Source organism: Galeopterus variegatus, unplaced genomic scaffold (genome assembly GCF_000696425.1).
Source record: "Galeopterus variegatus unplaced genomic scaffold, G_variegatus-3.0.2 Scaffold835, whole genome shotgun sequence".
Lineage (NCBI taxonomy): Eukaryota > Metazoa > Chordata > Mammalia > Dermoptera > Cynocephalidae > Galeopterus > Galeopterus variegatus.
In genome coordinates, this window is record NW_007726946.1 from 531,989 (window position 1) to 558,164 (window position 26,176).

Below are 26,176 nucleotides of genomic sequence, written 5' to 3' on the forward strand. Positions count from 1 at the left end.
TATTGAATTAGACTCCGAGTGTGAGGCCTTGGATCTGCACTTTGACAGGTTCCCAGCTAGTTCTGATAACCCACCTGAAAAAGACATCCTGAGAAACTGTCTCACCGAGACTGAGCCGGCCTGAAGTTCTAATTTGTTGCTAGAGCTTCTGCCCCTTTGTTTTAGGAAAGTCAACTGGAAGCTTAACTGGGGTTGACTAATTCCAGAAGAGACCACCCCCAGTGGTGTATTAAGCTGATTGATGGGAGCAACCCCCCCTCCCCAGGTGCAGGCAGTAAGGGGAGATGCTCTCTGCAGAGGATTTTAAAACTGTAATAAAACCGAGCGAGAGAGTAAGAGTCGGTCAGCTTTTTATTATCATCATGCCCCAGCAATTCTACATCACCTGGTCAGTGATGAAATACTCCTCCTCCCTGTTAGACCGACCCCTCCCCACACCCCTGCCCCTTATTAACCACGATGGAGTCTGATGGGTACCCTGAGTTGTCTGAGCAACTAATCTTTGTTGGTTTCTTTTCAATGTTTTATTTTTCAAAATATACAATTTATTTATCTTTATTTCACAACTGTATATTTATTTTGTATATTCCAAAATCTTTAAATAGCTCCGCAGTAAACAGTACAAATCACAAGATCAGTCAACTTGCTTCTCTTAGTCTTTACGTTCAGTGAGTTTTTAAAAAGTTTCAAGTAGTAATGGTGTGGGTAAGAATGGAACGATTTTTTACATAAGCTCAACACGTAGCATTAGAAAGCGTTGTCCGACTGGCTACTTGGTCTGGGGTCAGACAGAACGTTTCTATCGTTTATAAATAAGACCCTCTTCAGAGCAGTGAGGGTTTTGGTTACGAGGGGGAAGGGATGGGAACCTCATCTGCGGGGTCTGGGGTGCGGGGAGGGAGGCAGGAAAGCAGAGGGGGAGATAAGGCACTGCGTGAAGGCTCCTCGGCTTCAGGAGGCACTTGCTGGGAGGGTCTTGGTGGGGGGGTGCCCACCTGTGCCAGGTGGAGGCCAAGAATGGCTGGAGATGGGCTGGGGCTCCCGCCCATGGAAAGGCCTTTTTAGCCTCCTTTGGGGAGCAGCTTTGTGATTCTGGAGGCAGGGGGAATGGCTAGAGCAGCTGGCAGTTCATAAAGAAAGGGGCTGGGGTTCCTGCCAGCCTCGAGATGATGCTAGCCACCCTTGGCCCAACTGCACAGGCAGGTGAAGGCTGCTGTGTGAGCACTGGGTATATCGCAGCCTGAGGCAGTGGGCAGTACAGCTGGCATCTGTGTTGGCAGGGGACAGAGGGGCTGCCCCGGGGTCTGGGGGTGGCCTGTGGGAGGCATCATGCTGTCTTTTCTTGTGAGAGCCTTTCATCCACCTCAAAGCCACCAAACCCTCCCCAGGAAGGGCAGGAGGGGGAGACAGAAGACGGGGGAGAGACCACGGGCCCCACAGACCATGCTCCTTGATGTGAATATTGGTAGCTCCACCATGTGGGGAAGATCCTAGGGAGCCCGAGGTGCTAAGGCCTAGTGGGGAAACAGGCATGGCCCCAGGGGTCAGTTTCCTTCACTCCCTGTGGGGCTGCTACTGTTGGCCAGGTCCTGAAGCTACTGCGGGCTCAGGCTCTAGGCTGGGATGCTCCAGGAAGGAGCTGGTCCCTGTGGGCCATCTGGCCACCAAGTGGACGTGACCCTCCCTATGGTGGGTCAGGAGGGCAGTCCTGCCAAAGGGTCTTCTCGGCACCCTCCACCAAGCCCCAGGGCTGCCTGGCCAAGCCAACCTTCTTAGCAGGGCCCGGAAGAGGGGTGGGGGTGGGGGTCGGGCAGGGGCCAGGGCCCAGCTGAGGGCAGGACAGAGGGTCTGGGAGTTGTCACTGGGTCTTCGGGTGGGCTTCATCCAGGATGAGGGTGTGAAAAAAGTGATCCCACAATTTAGTGCTGATGCCAAATCCTAGAGAGGGAGACAATGGGGAAAAGATGAGAATCTATGGAAAGAGCAGGGAGAAATGTGCTTGGGAAGGGAACCGGGGTAGGGCTGGCATGCAGGGAAGATTTCAACATCAGTTCCACTGGGCTCCCAGCTCCCGGGGCCAGCCTGACAGGAGTCAAAGGCGGGACACCTGTGTTTCTAGTGTCCCCAGGATATAGTTGGAATAAATCCAAATTCCCATCTGGCCTCAGTTCCTGGCCTGATTCCCTGCCTGTCTCTCCCTCCCTCTCACCTCCAGCTTCTGGCACGTCCTTGAGGAGGCCAAGTTCATTTCTGCCTCAGCTTTGTACCAGTTGTTCCCAGGACACTCTTTCCTCAGACATTGGATGTGGGCTTCTCTTCATTTGGGTCTCAGCTCTAATGGCATCTCTGCAGTGACACCTTCCTGGACCATTTTATCTAGAGCTTTGCTGCCCAATGTGGTAGCCACTAGCCACGTGTGGCTACTGAGCACTGGAAATGTGGCTAGAGCCATGGAGGATATAAATTTCTAATTTCATTTAATTCTAATTAAATTTCCATGTAAAAATGGATACTTGATTCAGTTACTGGAAAACTTTTAAGCATGCTTGGAGCAACTTATGTATGTGAATCTACTTTTTTGGCTGCACATTTTATAAAGTCTAGATACAGATCCAGTATTTCCAGTGAAAATATAGCATCTGAATTGAGATGTGCTGTAAGTGCAGAATATATCACAGATTTCAAAGACTTAGTATAAGAGAAAGAATGTAAGATACCTCATTAACATTGTTTTATATTGATTAGATGTTAAAATAAAAATATTTTGGTTATATTGGGTTAAATAAATACATTAAAAATCTTTTCACCTGTTTTTGTTTAGTGTGGCCACTAGAAAACTTCAAATCATATATGTGGTCCACATATTTTATTGGATGGTGCTGGACCCCTCCCCCCACCTATGTGGTTCCTTGAATATCACCTTGTTTTATTTTCTTTATGGCATTTTTCACTGTCTGACATTATCTTTGCCATTTATTGATTTCCTTGTCTGTCTGTCTCTGCACGGCCACCTGCACCAGCAAGCAGGATGGAGGGAGCCCGCTAAGTGCCTGGTGGTCTGTGGAGTCTCAATGGTAGCTGTCAAATAGATCAGTGAACACACAGGGGAGACTGGGGGGTGCCAGCCCATCCTCACCTGACTTCTGATGTGCAAAGTGATGCTTGACGTGGTGGGCCTTCATGTTGTACAGGTAGGAGCCCTTGTGTGGCGAGCCAAAGTGCAGGTAGTAATGGGTCATGTCGTAGAGGACGTAGCCCAGGAGGCCCCCAGCAAACACAGTGCCCCCCACCGCCTCGGGCAGGATGAGCCGTAAGAGCACGTAGAAGAAGGCGATCACCAGAGAAGCTGGCACGGGAGGGAAGACCAGGCGGGAGCCATCGAAGGGTGCCTGCGGATGGAGAGGCTTGTGTGTCAGGACATAGCCCAGAGCCGTGTAGCCTGTCTGTGACCACAGCGTGCCAAGCCAGAGACACTCCCTGCGAAGGATGGAGCAGAGCAGCCCAGACATTCTGTGAGAGGGCAGCAATCTGTCATAGGTAAGCTTGGCACCTTTGGTGGCTTTGGGGAGGGCAGGGCACCATACTGAAAGACCTAGAGAGATTGTCCTACTCCCAGTTTCCAAGCCAGGATGGGATGTGGCAAACTGCCCAAGAACATGAGGCTGGGTGTGATGTGGGGAAGGATGCCCGGGTGTGCTGACTTGGCTCTGGAATTTGTTAGGTGCTAGACAAGAGCCCCACCGCCAAATACCATGCCCTTGGCTGGAGGGGCTTTCTGGACACAGGGTACCTAGACGGAGGCCTGATGCTGTTTGGGAGGATGACCCATCGGCAAGCTGAAGTTAATACAGTTTCGCAGGGGGATGATCCTGGAAGTGTTAGTAGAGATGTTCTCCCCACCCACACATCTAAACAGGAGGCCTTCCTTGTTCAGAGGGCATGGTGTCACAGTGACCCAGAGAACAAAAGAGCCAAACCTTTGGCTGTTGAGCTTCAAGGGCCAACGGCTTGGCAAAGAGGGAAGATTTCAGAGACTGCTTGGTGCGTATTCTGAGAGAGAGAAAAGAGGCCACGTGGATAGAGTCATGTGATGGTGTGGGCCGCCCTCCAACAAGACCAGTGGTGAGCTGGAGAACCAGCTCTCAGAAAAAGGAGGGAGGGTGGAAAGGAGGAAGAGTGAGCCTTGATCAGGGTTTTGCTAATTCCTGTGGTGTAAATACTCCCACCATGGCTGATTTCAAGCTACCAATGTGACATCACTGAGTGAAGCCAGGAAGGGGTTTGCACTATTTCTCTTGTGTGCTGGTATGAGCCGGCGGCAGGTCAAGACTGGATCAAGACCCTCAGATAGACAGATTTGCAGATCTGAGAGTCGGTGCCTGATTGGAGCCCAGGTGTACCACACAAGCTCCTTGTGTCTTCACGGTGTGGCAGTAGGGGACTGGGTATATTGGTGTGGAAGTGTCTTGGAAGAGGGGGTCTGAGACAGCCCCTGGGATGCAGAGTGGCCTCGAGAAAGTTCTTCTGTCTCCTGAGGATGGGAAAGTTAGCTAATGGGGGGCAGTGGATCTGAAAAGGTATCACAAGTGGGATGAGGTACACGGCAGTGACTCAGCTTGCCCTGGAGAAAAAAGGCCAGATGGGCGCTGAATGTCGACCTGAGAGCCTGGGCTGTAGTACCTCTCAGAGCATACCCGAGCAACAAGTTGGCCCAGGACTGGACACCCACCCTGACACTGGCTGCTATGAATGCCCCTGAGAACACAGATCAACTCTGTGGAGAGCTGGAAGGGCAACAAGTCTGACCAATCTGAGGAGTCTCTGAGTCAGCTGATAAAGTCCTGAACTTGGCTGAGCTCCTTCAGACGAACTATTGAGTAGCTGCTGGGAAATGAGGGTGAAATCTGAGTATCAGCAACATGAGGGTCTCTTTTGGTTTTGTTTTCCACATCTGAACTTGTGTCCTGAAAGTGTCAGATCTGCCACATTTTCTCTGATTTATGCCTGGCAGAGAACAGAATTTCGGTGGAAAGTACTCAATTTTGAGGAGATGGGAATGTAAGGAAAGTCAAGAGCATGGGAGCTGAATAAGGGACACTCTAGGACAGGCCAAGGACAGCACAGTGTGGGGACAGAGAAGCTGCTGGGCAGGAGGAGTGTAGCTTCCTTTGGGCAGTCCTGTCTTCCAGTCCCAGGTTCTGGGACTGTCATGTAGTCCTTGAAGAGCTCCAGGGTGATAGGTGGGTGGGTGTGAGCACAGACTCTGGAGTCCACAGAACATCCTGGCTGTGCCAGGTGTGACCTGGGGTGAGTTCCTTAGTTCCTTAATTTCCCCAAGCCTCAGTTCCCTGCTCCATGAAATGGGGAGAACTGTAGCAACATCTTCAGAAAGAAGGTCCACACGGGCATGGGTTTTTGTCTGTTTTGTTCAGTGATGTCTAGAACAGTGCCCAGCACGTAGTAGGCACTCAATGAACATTTGCTGAATGAATGAAGGAGTTGTTATGAGGATTAAGGAAGATGATGCAGAGTGCCCGGTATTAATAACAATGGTGTGCACGCACACACGTGCTCACACACACACGCGTGCACACGTGCTCTCTCTGTCCCCACCTGGCTCAGATTAGGATGCCCAACCCAGCCACCCCTCTGAGCAATATCAAACAACCCATGACCAGACTCCCAGGAAGACCCACAGCTCCCAGGAGCTGGTTGTAGCTGCAAGGTTGCCTGGGGTGGTCCTTGGGGTGGGACCCCGCCCGCTCACCTTGTGGTGCTGGCCGTGCATCACGAAGTGCAGTGTGATGAGGTAATAGCTGTCGCTGGGGGGCTTCATGTGAAACAGGAAGCGGTGGATGAGGTACTCGACGAGGCTCCAGAGGAACATGCCAAGCATGAAGAGGCCGGGGAACACGGACTCAGGCACCACCACCGAGTACTCTGCATGGGGCAGCAGAGAGAGGCAGGTCAGGGCCGACAGGTCCCCATGCGCAGCAATGGCAGTGGCTCCAGACATCCCCACCTCCCCACCCCGGTCAGCCTGGGAGCTGCAACCCTGTGTCCAGTGTCTCTGGGGCCACACTGTTGGAGCTCTTGAGTCAAAATGGAAAGGGAACTGTGAGAATCTGTCCTGGGGGTAGGAGCGTCCTTTGCGGGAATGGTGGAGCTACTGGCCAGAGAACAGATTTTCCTTAGAGGGACTGTTGGAGGAGCAGCTACGGCCAGGTGCCAGATCTTTGCCTGGAAGGGTGACCTTGCCTCAGTGGCATGAGGGAGGAGAAGAGGACAATCCCCATGAAGCCAGGGGGTTACTGATGGAAAATGTGAGCCACCAGGGACTGTGGGGCAGGAAGGACCGGAAGCACCAAGCACAGAAATCATAGCGAATGAGGAAGATTTGGAAAACAGGAGATGATCAGCCTGGATGCAGACCAGAGGCCTGGGGCCATGGCATCATCATCACGTGCGAGGCCCCAGAATCCAACCCTCTGATGACAACACGCAGTCCTTGCAGCTCTCATTTCTTTTCTCCACTTCCTTCGTTCTTTGACTTCATGGGGACTTTGGGTCTTGTCCCTGTTTTTTCTCTATCTGTCCTCACCCTCTTAGCTTTACTTCTTTTCTCCATGAGCCATTGCTTTGGACATACTGTTTGTCTCTCTCTCTTTTTTTTTTTTGGTGGCTGGCTGATACAGGGATCCTAACCCTTGACCTTGGTGTTATAACACACACTTTAACCAATACTCTCTTTTTAATAACAGTTTTATCAAAATATAATTCTTGTATCATACAATTACCCCTATAAAGTGTACAATTCAATGATTTTTAGTGTATTCACAGAGTTGCATAACCATCACCACAGTCGATTTTATTTTATTTTTTTAAAGGGCCGGCCCGGTGGCGCACTGCTACAGTGCACCGCTTGAGAGCGCGGCGGCGCTCCCGCCGAGGGTTCGGATCCCAAATACAGACCGGTTCCCGCTCACTGGCTGAGCGAGGTGCGGACGCAACACTGAGGGTTGCGATCCCGTTGCCGGTCCCAGTCCGGTACTGGCGCGACACTGAGGGTTGCGATCCGTTGCCGGACACGAAAAAAGACAAAAAGGACAAAAGAAAAGAAAAAAAAGATCACCGGTAAGGGGATCTTAACTCTTGACTTGGTGTTATCAGCACCACACTCTCCCGAGTGAGCCACAGGCCGGCCCTCACCACAGTTGATTTTAGAACATTTTTATCATCCCCCCCAAAAATGCTGTACTCATTAACAGTCACCCCCCATTTCTTCCCAACGCCTCCCAGCCCTAGAAAATCGTTCATCTATTTTCTGTCCATTGGATTTGCCTATACTGGACATTTCATACAAATGGAATCACACAATATGTAGTCTTTAATGACTGGCTTCTTTTACTTAATATTTTCAAGATTCATCCATGCTGTCACATGTATCAGAACTTCATTCTCTTTTAAGGCTGAATAATATCCCATTGTATGGCTATACCACATTTTATGTATCCACTCATCAGTCAGTGGACACCAGGGTCACTTCTACTTTTCAGCTATTCTTTTTTTTTTTTTTTTTTTTTTTTTTTTTTTTTTTTTTCCGTGTCCGGCAATGGATCAACCCTCAGTGTTGCCCCCGTACCGGACCGGGGACCGGCAACGGGATCGCAACCCTTGGTGTTGCTCCCGCGCCTCGCTCAGCCAATGAGGGGGAACCGGTCTGTATGTGGGATCCAAACCCTCGGGTGGGAGCGCCGCCGTGCTTCCCAGGCGGCGCACTATCCAGTGCGCCACCGGGCCGGCCCCAACTTTTCAGCTATTCTGAAGAGTGATGCTATAAACATTCATGGCCAAGTTTTGGTGTGGACAGATGTTTTCATTTCTCTTGGGAACATGCTTAGGAGTGGAATTGCTGGGTCATATGGTAACTGTTTAACCTTTTGAGGAACTGCCAGACTGTTTTCCAGAGCTAGCCATTCTCCTTTGACCTTCATTCCATCTCTCTCACCTGCATCCACGAACCCTCCTCCCCCAACTCTGGATCAGTACAAGAACCTGCCTCTCCACCCCCCACCCAAGCAGCTGAGCACAGAGGGAGATTCTCACAACCACGGGTCTTGCGCCTTCAACCTCAGCTAGACCCCAAACCCTTCCTGCTGATCCTTTTATGTCTCCAAGTACAGCTGCCTCTCCACTGCCTTCAAAATTCTCCACTCTTGGGCCGGCCCGGTGGCGCACTGCTACAGTGCGCCGCTTGGGAGCATGGTGGCGCTCCCGCCGAGGGTTCGGATCCCACATACAGACCGGTTCCCGCTCACTGGCTGAGTGAGGTGCGGGTGTGACACCAAGGGTCACAATCCCGTTGCCGGTCCTGGTCCGGTACAGGCGCGACACTGAGGGTTGCGATCCATTGCCGGACACGAAAAAAAAAAAAAAAAATTCTCCACTCTTCTCCATCCCCTCTCCTTCCACCCAGCCTCCCACTTCATGGAGAAGAGAGGCCCTGGGTAGATGATTGGGAGGGAAGAGTTGTTACCTCCACAGCCTCCCCTCCACCACCAGCCCCCACCCCGGTACGTCCTTTTTGCTCCTCAGGGAAGAGGCATGCACCCGGACACCTCCACGTGGTTGTCCACAGGGCCCCCAAAGTCAGCATCTCCCAGATGAGGCCAATCATCTCCCACTTCCCTCCTGCCCACCCCAGCACTCCCAGCTGCTCCTCTTGGGTTCCCTCCCTTAATGAGGGGCACTGACCCCACACATTACCAAAGGAGTCAGGCTCAACCAATCCCTCTCCCCACATCCATCCAGCCAGTCACAATGCTCTGCCAGCTCCAGCTCCTTAAGATCTCTTGGCAAAGCAGATGAAGCCAGACATAAAAGGCCACAGAATGTGTGATTCCATTTATATGAAATGTCTAGAATAGGTAAATGCATGGAGACAGACAGCAGATGGTTGGTTGCCTGGGGCTGGGGGAGAGGCAGATGGGGAGCACGTGCTCAGCAGGTGCAGGGTTTCCTTTCGGGGTGACGAAGATGTTCGGGAACTAGACAGAGGTAGTGGTTGCACAACATTGTCAATGTACTAAATGCTGCTGAATTGCTCCCTTTAAAATGGTTAATTTTATGTTATGGGAATCGCAGCTCAATTAAAAAATATATACATACATTGGGCCAGTTCACTGCTCTCAATCCCATTACCTTATCACCTCTTGTCCCTATGGCAGCCATCAGCCTCCCACCCCACTCCCTGCCTCCACATGCTGTGAAAACCCTTCCACGGTGCCGCCTGACTTTCAGGCAAAGTCCAAGCCCCACAGCATGGCACCCAAGGTCCCTCAAGACCTGGTCCTGCCAGTCACATCCCTGCCTTTTCTCCCTGTCACCTGCGCTGGGGCCAAAGCAAGCCACTACGGTTCCTTAGATCTGCCATGTTCTTCCCCCAGCTCCATAATTTTGCTCTTGCTTCTCTCTCTGGAATTCCCTCCCTGCCTTTGCCCTTGGAGATTCAGCCCCCGCGTGAAGCCTGTGCAGCTCCCCTCGCCCCTGCCCAGGTTGGGTTCATGGCTCCTGCTCTGCCACCCCCACCCTGACATCACCCTTTACATGCTAATCTGTGGCTGCCGTTTTGCTCATTCGTTCCCCACTAGGTGATGAGCATTTCATGGGCAGGGTCTGGGTCTTCCAGTGCTTAACAGAGCAGGTGCTTTGAGACTTGTTAGGAGAAGAGCAGGTGAAAGAAAACGTCTCTGAAGGGCTGACATGGACAAGGTTTGCTCTGTGCTGCTCTAAGGGCAGAACCAAGCCCAGAGGGAGGTGGCTTCGGGTTCAGTTAAGGAAGTCATTCTGAAGGGCCCAAGCCACATGCACGCTGGGGGCAGGCACAGGACGGATGGCCATAGATGGCTTCTGAGGAAGGGAGAAAGCCGAGGAAAGCAAGGAGGGGCAGGTGGCCTTCCAGCTCTTTGGGCCATGTTTCAGGCTGAGCCCCATTCCGACACAGGGTTCCAAACAAATCTCTGTGCAATGAAAAGATTTTTCAACCTCACCTGGGAACTAACATGTGATGCAGCCAAGATGCAACCTCCAAAGGCTCCATCTGTCCCCATCCAGGTTTTAAACTGGTCTGACCCCTCTCATCAGTGGGCCTGCCAAGTCCACTTTTGGCACAAGAGGCTTGTCTGACAGCTCTGCTGGCTTTGACTGCACGGGGCCACTGGGCTGGGGCTGGGCTGCTCTGGTTGGTGAGAGGCCCTGCTTGTAGGGACACCCTGACACCTCTGGGGTCCTTCAGAACACTCTGGTGAAGTGCAGATAGCATGGGCTTTGGATTTGTTGACTTAGGTTCAGATCCTAGCTCTGCATTACTTATGTGTTATAGTTTTCTCAGCAGTAAAATATCCTGTCATCGTGAAGAGCTCTTGTTAGGATGCAGGTCATCTAATACGTGATTTTATGGTGAGTATGAATGTTATATATGTATATTTCTTTATTTTTGATATACATATTTATGGTGTACAGTTGACTATCAGTGTTTGTGTGCAGTATGTAATAATCAAATCAGAGTTATTAGCATGTTTATCATTGCAAATCATAATTACTTTTTGTGTCCCTTACCCAACTATTCCCTAACCCTCTCTCTCCCTCCCCATCTTCCACCTGTAGTAACTATCGGTCTGTTCTCTCTTTCTGAAAGTTCAATGTTTTATTGTGTTATATGAGTACTTATTCTAATAATATAATACTCCTGATATTTAACAAATAGCTACTATAATTTCTAAACATAATGAGTCAAAATACATCTATGTTCCAACAGCAGTCCTCCTCTTGATTCTCCTTGCAGAGCTCTAGAGGGTCCCTGGTTGAGGGTGGAAGAGTTTTGCAGCGTCCTGCCTCTCCCCCAACTCAGAGCCGCAGTGCCTTTCCTTGCTGCCCAGCTCCTCTGTCGGCAGGGAAAGGACTGGACATAAAGGAGCATTCCCTGGCCACAGACTTTGGTCTTGACCTTAGCTGGGGCTCCCACAACACCATCCCATTAGAGGCTGGCATCCTCCTCTAGGATGCCACTTGGCACTCAGACAGACTCCCAGGAACTGCTCTGGGGCCCTCCTGAATTTGCAGAACACCACTGGCTTTTCATAGCATTTTCACATGTGCATCTGGGAATTTCAGCTGGGAACTGGTGTCTCCATCCAGCTCCCACTGCCCCCTGGCACCCTGACTCTCCTGCATTATTCCAGCCCATGCTTTGTCCAGCAGCTGCACTGGGACCCTGCCGAGTCTCCCCTTGCCTTGCCTTGTGGGTGCTTATGTTCTCTATCTGTGGCTTGTGCCTTGCAAGACAAGCTGTGGGATGAGGGAGGCATGTGGGGACGTATCTCTCATGCCACCATAATTGGCATCACAGTCACAGGTTTACTAACTCTCTACACTGGGCCTTTATTAGACAGGCACATTTTAGCTGTCTGCAGAGGCCTGTGGTGCGGATGGAACCCTCAAATCACCCTCCCTGCTGTGCAGAAAAGTCCCCTCCTATAGGTCAAGCCTCTGCCCGCCTCCTCACCCCAGCATCACCCTTGTCTGTCTATCCAGCTGGAGCTGGCACTGAGTGGCATCTCTGGAGGAATCCAGCAGAGGGACCTGGGCCAAAGCTTCAGCATCCCCTTCCCCCTCCAGCCACCAGTGCTGGCAGCCCTGCCACTGCTGGTGATTGTTAGGGGAGCTCTGGGCGGACAGTGGGCGATTCAGAGAGCAGGCCTTCTGAGCAACAAGCCCTGTGCTGTGCCTGAGCTATTCAGCGTGGGCAGAAAAGGGTAACCTTGGCTCGTGAGGCACACGTGGTGACCCTCAGTGATCAGGCACAGTTCTGGGCTGGGTTGAGGGGGTGCTTTCTGCAGCATGCTCGTCCCCTGCCCCTTCCTGGGTGAGGTAGATAAACGGAAGCTCCCAATGCTGTGGTGGCTATGGCCTCTCTCATCTAAGCCATTCAGGCCCTTGACTGGCTGCTCCCAGGAGCAGTGGGCAGGAGAGAAGTCTGGGAGGGTGGGAAAGAGAAGACGCGCCTGGGAGAGCGAGTGGGGCTCAGAAGGCCAGGAGTCAGGAAAGTGGGGTGTGATCAGGAGAGGGAAGCTCCCTAAGAGTCACATTACTCTGGCACTCCCTGAGGCAAGCTGTGCCGGGACAGACCACTTGGGCAGGTGGCATGCACCTGGAGGCCCAAGGTAGACAGTGAGGTGCCCCACTGTCCCCTGCCCCACTACTAGAAGCTGGGTGGCATCTGGTATCCACATGCTTACCACGTGACCATGAATCACTTGCTTGACATCTTTGAGGCTCCATTTCCTCAACTCTACAAGGAGATAATAATAGTACCTTTCTCATGGTAACCATTTTGCCTGGATGGTTAAATGAGACAGTCCCTGGAAAGCATGTGGCCTAGCATATGTCCTGGCACATGATAAGTGCTCAGTAGAGGTGAGTGGGTTGTTATTCCCAGTCTGGTGTTCTGCTGCGTAGTACGTTGCCTTGGAGACACACTAGGACACTCCCAGATCTTTCTCTGCTAACCTGTGCTATTCATGGACCAGTCCAAGTCCAGCTCTCGGCCATACCATCTGATGAATTGATTTCATTTAGTTTCTTGATAAAGAATCCCAGGTCATACATTTTCTGGAATTAGATTCAGCAAGAAGCCCTCCACCTCTTTATTGATGTGCCACCTGATGAAATTATTTCATTTAGTTTCTGCTGATGTGTTGCTGGTTCTTGTATCCATTTGCGGGGTGGGAGGAGTCTGACAAAATTTTTCTTTGGAAGACTATTTCTACAAATGGGCTTCACTTAAAAATGTCTGTGATGTGGTTTTGGGTCCTGTGTTCTCAGAAACTCAGGACTGGGGAGAGGTCTCCTGCCTCCAGAATCCATGGGAGCAAGTCAGGAAGGAACCTGGTGTTACCTGTTGTGAATGACGTGAAGAGTCGAACATTGCCCTGGGCGAGGATTCGGTAGTAGGACCAGCTGAGATACAGCATCAGGGGCACCCAGATGATGGGGACACTGTACCTGCAGGAGGACCATCAGGATGTGAGAGATACACACACAGGGGCTCGACAGGGTCCAGCTTCTCTAGAGACACACATCTCGATTAGAGGGGACAAGATAACACCAAAGCACATGCAGAAAGTATATGGAGACCTGAGGCCAAAGGGACACTGGTGTAGGGGGCAGGGGAAGAGGAAAGAGGAGAGAGGGTGTGAGTCCATCTGCCCCTGTCTCTGAGATGTTATTGGCAGAAAAGAACTGTGTCCCCATGGCTACTGACTCTGTGCCGCTGGATAGGTGCTGATCTCTTGTGGCAGAGGAGTTAATTGCAGGCAAAATCACTCCCATGGGCTTTAGAGGCTGGCAACCCCTCATAGGAGTATGGAATAGAGCAGGGGTGACATTCAAAGTGGTTTCTGGCTACATGTCAGGTTGTCCCTCATTTGGTAGACAAAATCGTGCATAGGAATGGATTATGCTTATGGCATGTTCCACCCTCCCCAAGAGCTTACAGCACAGGCCTGGGCTCTGGGGAGGGATGCAGTTGTTCCTTTCCCTTCCGTATCTGATTGGCATCATCAGGAGAGAGGGACAACCCACCACAGGCTTGGAGCAGGGCTCACCAGACAGTCTTGGAGAGAGCCTCGATGAGGTCTGAGTGGAAGAGGCGGATGGGCCTGGTGACTGGCTGGTGGACCCATTCATCGTACTTCTCTCCCAAGTGGCCCACCTGCCACAGGAGAGGCTTCTTCCAGTCCACCAGGTCCTGCAAGAGACAAAGTCAGCACTTGATATTCATGCCCTCCTACATTCATTCTCCCATCTCCTGGTTACAGTGTCCCATTCCCACTCACCCCCTCCTGTGGTCTGTGTGGGGCTACCCACCCTCCTGCTTCAGTGACCTGGAACTGACCAAGCTGCTCATCACAGCCCCCTGGCCTCAGCCATAGGATCCACAACAGGCCCGTGACCTAAGCCAGTGCAATGAACCATCAGGCACCTTCTCTTCCTGCTGCAGTTATTAAGTTGTCAGGGTGAGCCTGGAGTTGTAGGTAGAGCCTTCCTGAGGATTCAGCTAGCTCAAGCTGAGAGCTAGGGAGAGAGATTTCTGGTGATGATATGTGAACACCCAGATTCAGCCATGCCTAAAGTCTTAATCAGGACTCTTCAGGTACAGGAGACAGTACATTCTGTATCAAGAATGAAGTAGACCCTTTCCCTTCCACCACAGACTTTCTTCTTGGTGTTGCCCTGGATAATTCATTCACTCATCCATTCAAACAATCATTTATTCAACAATCTGCTCAACATTATATATATATGTATATGTGTGTGTACATAATACATATATGTATGTGTGTATTTATTTTATTTCTATGCCAGGTGCTAGGAAGAATCAATGGGAATGTGGGAGATCATCTTTGCTTTGTATAGCTTAGTGCTTAATCAGAGTTCAGAATCTGGGGTTAGGCCTGGGTACAAATCCTGGTTCTACCACTCACTATGTGACCTTGGGAAAATTACATGACTTCTCTGAGCCTCTGTTTCTCCAGCTATAAAATGAAAGTGGTGATAATGGTACCTGCAGTAAGTGTTCAGCAAGATGAGGCATGCTAAGCAAGCTGGTTTAGTGGTGATACAAGGCAGGCTGAGATCCAGAGGCAGAATGTTTGGTATGAATACCCGGGTCCAGGTTAGGTAAGGAGGGCTTTGCAGAGGATCTGGGGTTGGGTTGGAGCTCACACAACATGAAGGATTTGGCAAGGGGGAGAGGGGAAGAGAGGAGGGAGATCATGGGCATAGATGTGGAGTTGAGAACGACTGTGGCCTATTTGGTTCCCTGACACTGCTCTGTGGACAGCAGGAGGAAATCCACTGAGGACTTTAGAAAACAGAACACCCTGTATCAGGCCCAGGAATGATGCTTCATCCTCCAGGCCAGTCGTGTCCAAGGCAGGGACTATGTGTACCCCAGAGGTACTCACAGGCTGATCCCCTGAGGCAGGGAGAAATTAGAGCCCCTCTTTCTATTTGTGGTATATTTATCTCATCTCTAAACCACATTTGAATGTATGTGTTCTAATGCACAGAATAAAAGACTACATCAGCACATGCAAATAATTTATAGATCATTCAAATGGACATATAATTGAGAATGTGCTCAAAAAGTTTTACTCATAGGGATGCAAGATCAAAAAAGTTTAGAGGCCACAGCTTGAGGCAATGGGAAGCCCGTGAAGATTTCTGATGAGTCTGTGTATTGAAGAAGATTAATCTGGACCCAAAACAGTAAAGAACAATGAACTTGGAGTCAGCAGACCACCTTCAAAGTTTGCCTCTGCCATCAGTCAGCTGTGAGATCCTGAGCAGGTGTCCTTACCTTGTGGGGGCCCCCATTTCTCTCATCTGTGAAGCTGGTGGGCCCCACCCCAGCACCCACAATCAGAGTGAGCATGGAGTGTGGCATACAGTGGGGGCTTAATTATTCTCCAGTACAGGGGAGACAGGTGGCCATTGCAGGCAGGCAGGGTAGCAGTGACAGGCAGGAAAGAAGAGGAGCAGGAGCTGTAAGTGGAAGAAGAACACACAAAAGCCTGGGAGAAAGAGCCAACAGGGATTCCGAAAGTCTGCTTTCCTGTGGCACTGGCTGGAATCTCATCCCTGCCCAGGCCTCCTCATCAAAGCTGGCTCAGCCCCAGCAGGCCTCCCAGGAACCAATCTTCACATGCTCCCAGTCCCTCTGGAGGTAAAGCTAGTCTCACCATCAGCCTTGGAGCAGGGGTGTAGGGGGACTGGAGCAAGCAGGCAAGGTCACTGAACATTCGCTCTGTGCTTGTAACCAGGGGAAAAGGCCCAAAGAAGGCTGTGGCTCCTGCCATGTGAATTTGGCAGGTCCCAGGTGCTGGCTGCCTTCCTGCAGCAGCAGAGGTCACTTCCTGCTTCTCAGGCTGGAAGACGACCCAGATCTGCCCAGAGCCATCCCACCCTGGCACCAGTTAAATAGGCAATCATAAACCTGCCTAGTTGCTGGTGCCTTCCGACCCCAGTCTCCTTGACCTCATTCCTTGGGTCTAGCAGCAAATGGATTCATTAGATGTGTGCTGTCTCATTCCTTCCATTTGTCTGCCCTAGGTCTCTAAACATACACATGCACACACGTGCACATGCACACACACACGTCCCTGCACCACCATCACCAGGAAAAAGAACTGGAGAAACCAGCTAGCAGCTTGTGTTTACACCTTATCTTGCAGCAGCCTGCAGAGCCTCACCTCAGAAAAAGCTGGGCCAGGGTCATGGTGAGAGCTTGAGGCTTTGTCCCAACTGCAGTAACACTAAGAGCTAACACAGAGCATTTGTTGTGTGCCAAGCATTGTTCTAACACATTACATGTATTAAATCACTTGACCCTCACCATACTAGGCAGGTACTATAATTATTGTCATTTTGCAGGTGGGGAAACTGAGGCTGAGGAACTTCCCCAAGGCTGCCCAAGTATGTCTTCTTGGTGAGGTGGCCTCTTTACCATTGGGAAATAGCCATTTTGGTCCCTGGTAATACTCCTTTTCCTGAAGTCCACTTTGATATTAATAGAACCACACCAGCTTCCCAAAACTTGATGTTTGCACAGTCTTTTTCCACTCTTACTTTCAACCTGTATATGTCTTTACATTTAAAGTGCATCTCTTGCAGACAGCATATAGTTAGGTTTTACTTTTTATCTAGTCAGATAATCTCTGCCTTTTAATTGGAGTGTTTAGTCTATTTACATTTAATGTTAGAGTAAGTCTATCCTCTTGCTGTTTTCTCTCTCTCTCTCTCTCTTTTGGTGACTGGCCAGTAGGGGGATCTGAAGGCCTGATCTTGGTGTTATCAGCAGCACACTCTAACCAAGTGACCTTACCAGCCAGCCCTCTCTTGCTGTTTTCTATTTGCCTCCTCTGTTCTTCCTTTCTTGTCTTCTTTGCATTAAGCATTTAAAAATATTCTATATAATCTTCTCTATTGTTTTTTTGGCAATGCGTTTTTGTATTTTTCCCCCAGTTGTTGCTCTAAAGATGACAATATGCTTCCTTAATTTATCACCATCTACCTCGAATGAGACCCCAGGTTTTTATAGGTTCCACTTTTGCATGTTACACATGTCACCCCCATGCCTGTGTTTCATTTGTACACTTAATTCAGACTTAGCTACCTTAGACAATGAACATTTCTAGCTGTAGCACAGGGTTGTGGCCAAGCAGGTTTCTTTCTCAGCCTAGCAGTGGTTTGGGCAAATTTTTACCTATTGATCCATTTTGCCCTTATTTGGCAAAGCAAGCAGAAAACAGCATAGAATTTATAAGTTTAATTCCACTGAGACACAAGAAGAAATGTTTATGTGAGTGGCAAGCAGGGACTCCAGCCTGAATCTCACACCCAATTGTGAAGGAGACAGAAGGACAGAGCAGGTATGGAAAGCTGGAGTTAGGTTGCCAAAGAGGTGTTTGCAAGTATGGCAGGAACGGAGCCCACTAACACAGGGGTCTGTCATTTGACATCCTGTTGCCCATCTGACATCTGGATATAATTTTGGCTACTCCCTGGGTAGACCAGAAAGCCCTGGCCACCTGGACAAATGGCAGGCTGGCATCTAGAGTCAGTTCCAAGGCTGCCTCTGTCCGCCTGTGGCATTGGAGGGCCTTGCACCCCAGCTCTGTGTCTAGCTCACACTGCACCTCTGTATGGCAGCTCAGGGAGGGCCACTTTGCTCTGGGGCTGAAGGACTACCCTGGAGGAACCCCAAGAGGGCCTCACTCTCTCCCCTGCCAACATTCTCCTCAGTCATCAAAGGCTAACACCTATAATTTTACCACTGGAGCCTTAGTCCCGCTCTTCCAGGGGAAGTAAAGTGAGCCTTCCACGTAAGTACAGAAATCCAGGCTGCTGACCTCGACCCCATTTTATGGATGAGAATACTCTTGAGATGGGGTTGTTTGGTCCTGGAGTGGGAACCTCCTTTCTCCCTTCCCTCAGCTTATAGCAGCCTCCACACAATTTCCCAAGAACTGGGACATTTACCCTGTATGCTCTGACTTTGATTTAGATGGTCTACCCACTGACAGAGTGTCCTTTCTAGGTTCTCTTCCAGTCCTAATCACTAAAGGAGAAAGTCTCAGCTGGGTGCTGATTGCTTCAATGACTCTCCCTTGCTGGTCAATTCCAACATGGCAGCTGGCTGGGAACTGGTTTTGAGAAAGGAGGATAGCAGGGGATGACTGCTCGGGACCCAGTAAGATGGGAAGGACTCCAGGTGACCTTCACCTCCTACTCTACCTGACCAAGGTCCCCTTGGCCTCTGGGCCTTCCCACACAAATGGCTCTCTTCCTCCCAGCTGATTCTGTCCCTGGCCCCTCCCATCCCTTACTTCCTAAGGATTGGGGGACACAGGGTAGGCATTGGCAGAGTCTGTGGCCTCTGTGGGAGGTTGGATGGGGAAAAGGAGGGGGAACAGGCCACTGATCACGCCTACAGTGCCTAGGCATCGGGGGCTCCCATGGCTACCCTCACAATAGCAAAGCCTCATTTTGTAACTGTGGAAAGTGATGCTCAAAGAGAGCATATCCAGCACTCAAGCCACCCAGCTAAAGCCGGGGTGCGTGGATGACCATGAGAATATGCTCAGAAACTGCTCTAGAGAGGCAGCTTGTTGGGGGTTGGGGTGCAGGTCTTTTGGTGATTAAAAAACCTGCGCAATAGGCTGGGTCCCAGGAAGCCGATGCAGGTTGGGGTGAGTTTGGCTGAAGCTCTGGTGCTCCTCCCCACGCAGCTCTGCCCCAGCCCCCGTGAGAAGGGGGAGGGCCTCCCCCGGGCTATGCCAGGAATGCAGTTTGCAGCAGTATCCGGGAGGGGGAAAGGACAGCCTGCTGCCCAGACGGTGGGCAGAAGGGCATGCTGCCAGGGTGGGGAGGGGGCCTCCTCTGCTCTCCCCATCTGCTTCCCAGTCCCCCTCCTCCTGGGCAGCGCAGGGACCGGGTGTTACAGGCCACTTTCCTGGGGCAGGCCCAGCCCTGGAGCAGTGTACTCCAAATCTGCTTCTCCTCAACAGGGCAAATGTGGGGACCGGGGGCAGCTGCTTGGTGCCAGCAGCTCCACCCACCACCAATTGTTTAAAGAAATGTCCAAATGCCCACCCAGAGCACATAGCTCCAGGGCAGCATTCTGAGCCAGAGAGGAGGAGGATGGGCTTCCAAGAAGCAGGGGCCTGTGGGGAGGGGAGTGGGGACAAGAAGCTCAGCGAGAATCCTGGCTCCGTTTTCTGTGCCCTTGTCACTGGCCAGCCTAGGCATAGGCCTCATGTCCATTAATGTTGAAAGATGGGGACTGTGACCACCTCACTTTACAGATGGGAAGACTAAGAGTCAATGCTCAGCCATAGGTGCTGCAGCAGAGCCTGAGCCCAAGTCCTCGCCACCCGGCCAGGAGGCCTCCTGTCAGCTGAGGCAGGACTCCACGCTGTGAATTCCTCAGCACAGAGGCCACGAGGAATCCTCACGCAGTGCCTGGCATGTGCTCCGTGGGGCGGCGAGCAGGGCTCTTGGACTCTGTCCTGCGCAGTCTAACTGGGACAAGCTCAAGTCCACAGCGGTGGCTCTGGACCACCTGCCTCCTACCCCGAGCCCTGTGACCCTCCCCTCACCCAGGTGACATGGTGGCTGGGAGGTGGCTTCAGGCTCACCCCTGGGAGGGTTCAGGGAGATGAGAGTAGACAGGGAGCAGGGGGTGAGGGGGCCAGAGACACAGGGAAAGAGGAAAGACGGCCCGAGCACTGTGCAGAAAGCCCACGTGACTTCAGCCCCCAGGCCAGCCCGTGTTCCCATCCAAAGCCAGGTAGGGTGGCCTTTCACTTGCATCCCACTTTCTTTTTCTTTTTCTTTTTTTAAAGATGACCGGTAAGGGGATCTTAACCCTTGACTTGGTGTTGTCAGCACCACGCTCACCCAGTGAGCTAATCGGCCATCCCTATATGGGATCTGAACCCGCGGTCTTGGTGTTATCAGCACCGCACTCTCCCGAGTGAGCCACGGGCCGGCCCGCATCCCACTTTCTGATACCCCTTTGTATGCTCCACTAGATCCTCCCAACAAAGCCCATGATTCTGGGCAGCAATAATCTCCGTCTTACTGATGCAGAAACAGACCTGGAGTGTAGATGGTCACCCCGCGCCACCTCTTGCCTCCCAGCCTGCCCCATCCACTGGCCTCCCGGGGATGCAGAGGACAGTGCCTGGCCTACCTGCCTGGTTTCTGCCCTGCGGTACTTTGGGAGCACTGTCAAGCTCTTCTGAAGAGGGGCCAGGAACTCTGGGCAAGGAAACATACCCGATGAGCACAGCCTTGGGGAGGACGATGGGGCTCCCTCCAGGCAGCTGGATCCTACAGACACCTGCTCTGGGGGGGAAGGGTTGCCAGGAGAAAGAAAGGGCAAAGGGGTCCAAGGCGACCAGGGAGGCAGAGTGCCTGAGGTGAGCCAGGCCAGCACCCACAGCGTGGAGGTTCGTCCTCTTCCTCTTGGGTTGGCTAAGAGGACCCTTGTTCTTTTTTTTTTTGGCAGCTGGTCGGCATGGGGATCTGAACCCTTGACCTTGGTATTACCAGGCTATGCTCTAACCAGCTGGGCTAACCGACCAGCCCGGGGGCTTGTTCTGATCCAGGTGTTTCCTGAATTTACCTGAAAGGCTAAGATCCGTATGTCCAACACCAACACCTCTGCCAGGCCCTGGGGACTCTGATGTCAAGGGTTATGTGTGCATGTGTCAAGTGCAGAGACAGGGAGTTTGGGTAGATGACTACTGCATTTTGTTTTGTGACACACTTGCTGGCTGATTCTACCTGTCTCTTGAGGGAAGAGCCTACACCCACGGAAGGCCTGGGAGCTGGAAAGAAGCTGGTTATGCTGGAATCGGGCTTAGCCTGAGGCAGGATAGGGAGGAGGCTGTGGCCAGGCTTTGAAGACACTTCTGAGACCTGCTCAGCCTCCTCCCTCCCCTCTGTCGCCCCCTCTCCTAGCCAGGGTCTTATTCTTGGCCAGCTGTCAGGGTGGAAGGGTTCCAGGACACATGATGGGGAGCAGCAGATGGGAGGGGGCCTCGAAGTACCTGCCAGCTGGCCACTAACCTGCCCACAAGTGACTTTCGGGCGGGAGACTTAAACTCTTCCTTATCAGTTAAATCAGGATAATTTTAATCCTTATCTCCTTGTGTTGATAGCAGGACTAAATCAGATAATAGGCAATCCATGTAAAGTGCTGGGCAAATGACAAGAGCTCACTAGAAGTGTGAATTTGAGGCTAAATTCGCTGCCCAGGGAGATCTGGGCAGGGAACTTCTGCAAACCCCTCAGATCACACTGGTTCCATCTGGTTCCCAGAGGCTAGTCTCCAAAATGGGAAGGGTGGAGAGGGCTCCCAAGGGAGGGCTCTGAAAAGGACACAGTCAAGAGGCACAAAGAGGCAGTAAGACAAATGGGGCAGGTATGCCCAGAAGCCATGAGCAGTGGGCAGCTGTGGCCACTTGGCCAGAGCAAGCCCCAGGCTGGCTGGGATCTGGAAAATGGGGAGAAATGTTCAGAGTGAGCAGCTACAACCTGGGTTCTTGTCCCACAAGGAAGCGTGCGTCCCATCTCACTGGGTGATGGAAAGGACAATTTAGGAATTGTTCTGGTAAAATTCCATGCAGAGCCCAAAGGTCAGACCATTCCTCACCCCTAAGCAGGGCAGGGTTCCAGGGTTTGCTTCTTAGCCTTTTCTGCTGTCTTTTCAGATCCTTCTACCCTTCTATCCTTCTACCCCCAGCACCTCCATGCCAGTCTCCCCTCCTCTTTCCATCATGGCCCATTCTGTCCCCCAGCTTCTTGGGCTGGGGAGGCACCCTGGGAGCCCAAGACCCCCTTCCTCAGCAGCACCCAGAATGCAAAGCACACAGGGTTAACTTTGGCAAGTCCCTTTGCCCCAGGAGTGGGTGTGCAAATCCTCCCCACACCTGGGGACCCTGAGTGCAGACAAAGCTTTGCCTTCTTGGCATCTCTCTACAGCTCCTCAAGGCCCAGACCCCATGGACCTGCCCAAGTTCTCTGGCCTGGACCGGAAACAGATGCAGGGCCGCTGGCTCTCCCAGCCTCTGTTCCCTCCAAAGAGGCTGGGGATTGGCCAAGCGTTTTGAAAGTAAAAAAGAAAAAAGGAAAGCACTGTTCACTCTTCCTGGGAAGCAGAGCTCCCCATGCTGGCTTTTCTCAGGGTGCTGGGGGAGGCATCCAAGCAGACCCCAGTGGAGTCTCCACACCCTCTCCTGGGCCATCTCCTGCCCCTCCCTCTCAGCCCAGGGGTAGTGGAGGAAGGCGGAGGAAAAGAGAAAGTGCGTGAAAGAGAGAATGAAAGAGGCAGAGAAGGTGAGTCAGGCTACCTGGAGGTGCTGGCCAGCCCTGGGGAGGAAGCGCCCCTCCTCCCCTGGGGTGCAGCCAGTGATGGTGGAACAGCCCCAGACCTGGGTGCACTCGATCCTCCCCTTGCCTCCTGCAGTGATGGGCTGGGTCAGCCCTGAACCACAGCTCAGGGAGAGGTAGAGGAATCTCCCCTGGAGCAGGGCTGGCCACATGGGATCTCAGCCTCAGTCCCTAGCCCTCTGTCCCGATGGCTGCCACATTTATCCTGCCCTGGTCAGGTCTCTGTAGAGCATTTCCTTTCCAACATTCAAGCCCTAAGCCAAGCCCACAGATGCCAGCTCCCGGACTCTTCTCTGCTGCTCCTTTCAGCACGTGCTAAAGCTCCCTCTCTGGTCCCGTCCCCATTCCCCAGACCCTCCTCATTTCCCTCTGAAGCTCTTCCTGTTCCAGGGCAGAGTCCTGACTCCACCAGGCTAGTGGCTCCCCCTCCATCTTGCCTAAATGAAGAGCAAGCCCAAGTCCCCCAAGACTTCCAGAGAGGTCTGTCATTTTACCAAGACCCCCCAAATCTCGGTCCCTGGCCTGGGCATCATCCATGCCCCACACTGGCCATGAGCATTGTGGACAAGCTAGAGGTTGAGGCCAGGAAACCAGGGTCCAGCGAGTTGGTTGGGAGGCCCACGGTGCAGCAGGACGAGGCTTTCCTCTCATTGGCCTTCTATTTTCCTTCTGGTTATGTGCCTCTTTGAAGGGGATGGGGCACGGAACAACTTCTTCAGGCCCCTCTAGTTGGATACCCAAAGGTGTCTTTGCAATGGGCCGATGGGTTCTTCCCAAGGCAGTGGCAATTTCATGTGACAGGTGCAATCTCTGAGTTCTTGCGGCCTCAGGAGTCCCAGCCAAAGGGATCCAGCAAACGGGTTTGTGGAGTCCCCCTGCCCCATCTCCTCTGGTCTCCTGTGTTCCTTGGGCATGCTTCCCACATCTCCTCATGTTGTAATAACTGTTTATGGGAGTGGGGAGAGGGGCTACTGTCCTCTCTATCAGGTTGTGAACTCTCGGGGGGTAGGGGTATGTTCTGTTTGTTTCTGTGTCTCCAGTGCCCAGTGTAGGCAGAGGGCACATAAGGTGAGCACTTATGGACATGCATACTTGTGTCTATTCCAACAAGAAATGGAAACGTGACTTTGGGACAGTCTCATGACCCAAGCTGGAGGGAAATAGCACCAGAGCCTCCTGGTTCCCAGGCACCACCACCTCTCCCCCTCCTCACTGAGTCACTCCATTTCCACCTGTGATTGCTCAGCTCCTCCAGGGCTCACCTCACCAACAAATAGGACCTGCCTTTTTTTTTTTTTTTTGGTGATCCTTGTTATAAAGTGGCACAAAGTTGCTGAATTGTGTTCATGTCCTAGTGCTTTGTGTAGGGATCTGCTTAACCATAGCAAGGCACTGTCCTCTAAACACCAAAAGAGGTTTGCTGTAAGGCTCTGCAGACACCTTCAGCTTCTCCCAAACATTGAGGATGCTCCTGCCCTGTCTCCTGCCTGGCCTCAGCAGGCTCCTGTGCCCTTCCTGTATCAGCCAGTGACTCTGAGTGACTGCAGGTGCCTGGGACAGCCCTGCCTTGTACATTGGTCAAACTGGGCATATCTGGGCCTGCTGACTCTGTCACTGTCCTTTCTCACCTTCAGGGGTCCTGGTGGGAGAGTCGTTCTACAGGGGTGTTTGGGGCCTGGCTCTGTGCAGAGACCTCATGTGCCATTTTTCCCAGCTCCCCCACAATCTCTGCCTGGGTTTGCTGCCCCAAAGTCATGCTTGTGAGCACCTGCTTTCCCATCCTCATCTTCCCTGGGCACATGTCACACATGCCGCAGCTTTTGGCTCCTCATCCCCAGCGGCCCCCAATCATGACCCCACTCCATCCTGTGCCAGATACCTTGTCCCAATCCACCACTTTGAACCTTGGTTCGATAGCAGGGTCTGTCTTCAGAGTTTCTGCAGAGGCTACAGCCCCATTCTCCATGGAATCCTGGAAAGAGAAGACATGAGGGGATTACTTACAGCAGGTAAGGAAGTGAATGAAGCCCTGAGCTGCCCCAAGATGAGGCAGCCAGGAGTGGCGAGAACCCCTGGGTAGGGCAGGGTGGGTGACGATCAAGGACACAGCACTTTTGAAAACAGAGAGTTGCTGGTGTGGGTGTTATTATTCTCTGTACTTTTTTCTCCCTTAAAAAAAATTCCTGCAAAAACAAAAGAGGCAGAAAGATCTGGGAGAGGAAGGAAGCTATAGGGAAATGAGAGCGGTTAGTGAGAATTCTCTTGCAAAAGAGGTCCCTTCCAGTCGTCCTCCAGGTCCCTGGAAGGTGTCAGGCGAAGGGAGTCAGGGTGGCATGAAGGACATCTGGTGGGGCTCACAGTGCCGTGCCTGATGACTAGCCTGCCTCCCTCTCTCCCTCCCTGCCACCCTTCCTTGTATTCAATAGAACCCATGAGTCACAGGCTGGGGTTCCCAGGTCCACGTGCCCGCAAGAAAGAAAGGTAGCAGGGAGCGAGAGAGACTGTCCCTCCAGCAACCCCCCTGTGTCGGTCAGCAGCCACATGTGGGGCAGAGTTGGCAGAGGATTGCCCAGTGGGCTCAAGGTTAAACTGAACTAGCAAAGAGGTAAAGTCAGAAGGAAATGGAATGTGCTGGGAGAATCACACAGCGCCAGCTAGCTCTGACGTCACATGGGGTGAGGCCAGCGAGAGCAGGCTGGCACGTAAGTCAAACCCATGCTTCCCTGAAGGTAGGGCAAGGAGAGTGCTTGCCACCAGTGCTTCCCACTGAGTCCCTGTGACTAAAGGAAACCACAGTGCTGGGCGATGGAGGGGCCCTCGGAGGATGAGTATTGGCAAGAGGCTGAGGAGACTGTGTGAGCAGCCAGTTGGGGTTTCTACTGTCACAATCCTTAGATTAAAAAAAATTTTTTTCTTCTGAGAAGATAACTCCAAAAAAATTCTTACATTTTTGTTTCCAGATAAACCCAAGAGAGCCTGATGGTGACAGTGACTATGTTGGCATTTTTTCGAAGACCCATATGTAACCCAAATAAAAGTGGGCTTTTGTGGTCCTGTCATGGTATGTATATCTCAGTGTTATTTAGTCTGTGTCATCAAGCTAATACCTGAATTTTTTGAACAAAAGCATCCCATGCTCTTGGGAGGACAAAGAGTAGATTTAACAGCACATCACACACAGACAGTCCCTAAATGTCCAGTATAAATCTCCCCTCTTCCCATGTCAGTAGTTCAATAATAATCTTATTCCTTCCAATACTGTTTTAGCCTCAACATACCCCAGATTGCCCCTAGTCACTGAACTATTGACCCTCCTCCCTTCTGGATAGTTATTTTCTCCTGGTCACCCCACGTCCTACCTTAACTAGAGTGAGCTACCCCTCTCTGCACTCCCAACCCCACTCACTGCAGCCCCATCTGCCACTCTCAACAAAACGAAAGGATCATCTTAGCAGGGAAAGGGTTATCGTGCATATTATCATTTAGTGTTTTTGTCTGTGCTATACTTTTCAGACATCCTGGAGTGGCAGACATAAATCTGCTTTGGGCACATCCACTGGAAGCCTCTCAGCACTGGCCATGAAGCACTCATCTATCCAACTTGGGTTCCCAGGGCTTGGGAAGGTCTCCCTTATGCTCAGCTGGCTGTCTTCAG

At 51.8% G+C, this 26,176-nt stretch overlaps 1 protein-coding gene across 2 annotated transcripts; it reads right to left on the minus strand.

Annotated features, from left to right (window-relative positions):
- Positions 1-539: 539 nt before the first annotated feature.
- FA2H (fatty acid 2-hydroxylase) lies at positions 540-24,490 on the minus strand. Of its 2 annotated transcripts, XM_008572782.1 has the most exons (7): positions 24,401-24,489; positions 15,422-15,606; positions 13,665-13,807; positions 12,956-13,062; positions 5,768-5,940; positions 3,137-3,389; positions 540-1,938 (listed from the first exon to the last, which is right to left on the minus strand). In XM_008572782.1, the coding sequence occupies exons 2-7, from the start codon at positions 15,506-15,508 to the stop codon at positions 1,859-1,861; spliced, it is 843 nt and encodes a 280-aa protein (XP_008571004.1). In that variant the 5' UTR covers positions 15,509-15,606; positions 24,401-24,489; the 3' UTR covers positions 540-1,858. The 2 variants fall into 2 exon arrangements, with proteins under 2 accessions (XP_008571004.1, XP_008571003.1); XM_008572781.1 differs by lacking the exon at positions 15,422-15,606 and having other exon boundaries at positions 24,401-24,490.
- Between the last annotated feature and the right edge of the window lie 1,686 nt (positions 24,491-26,176).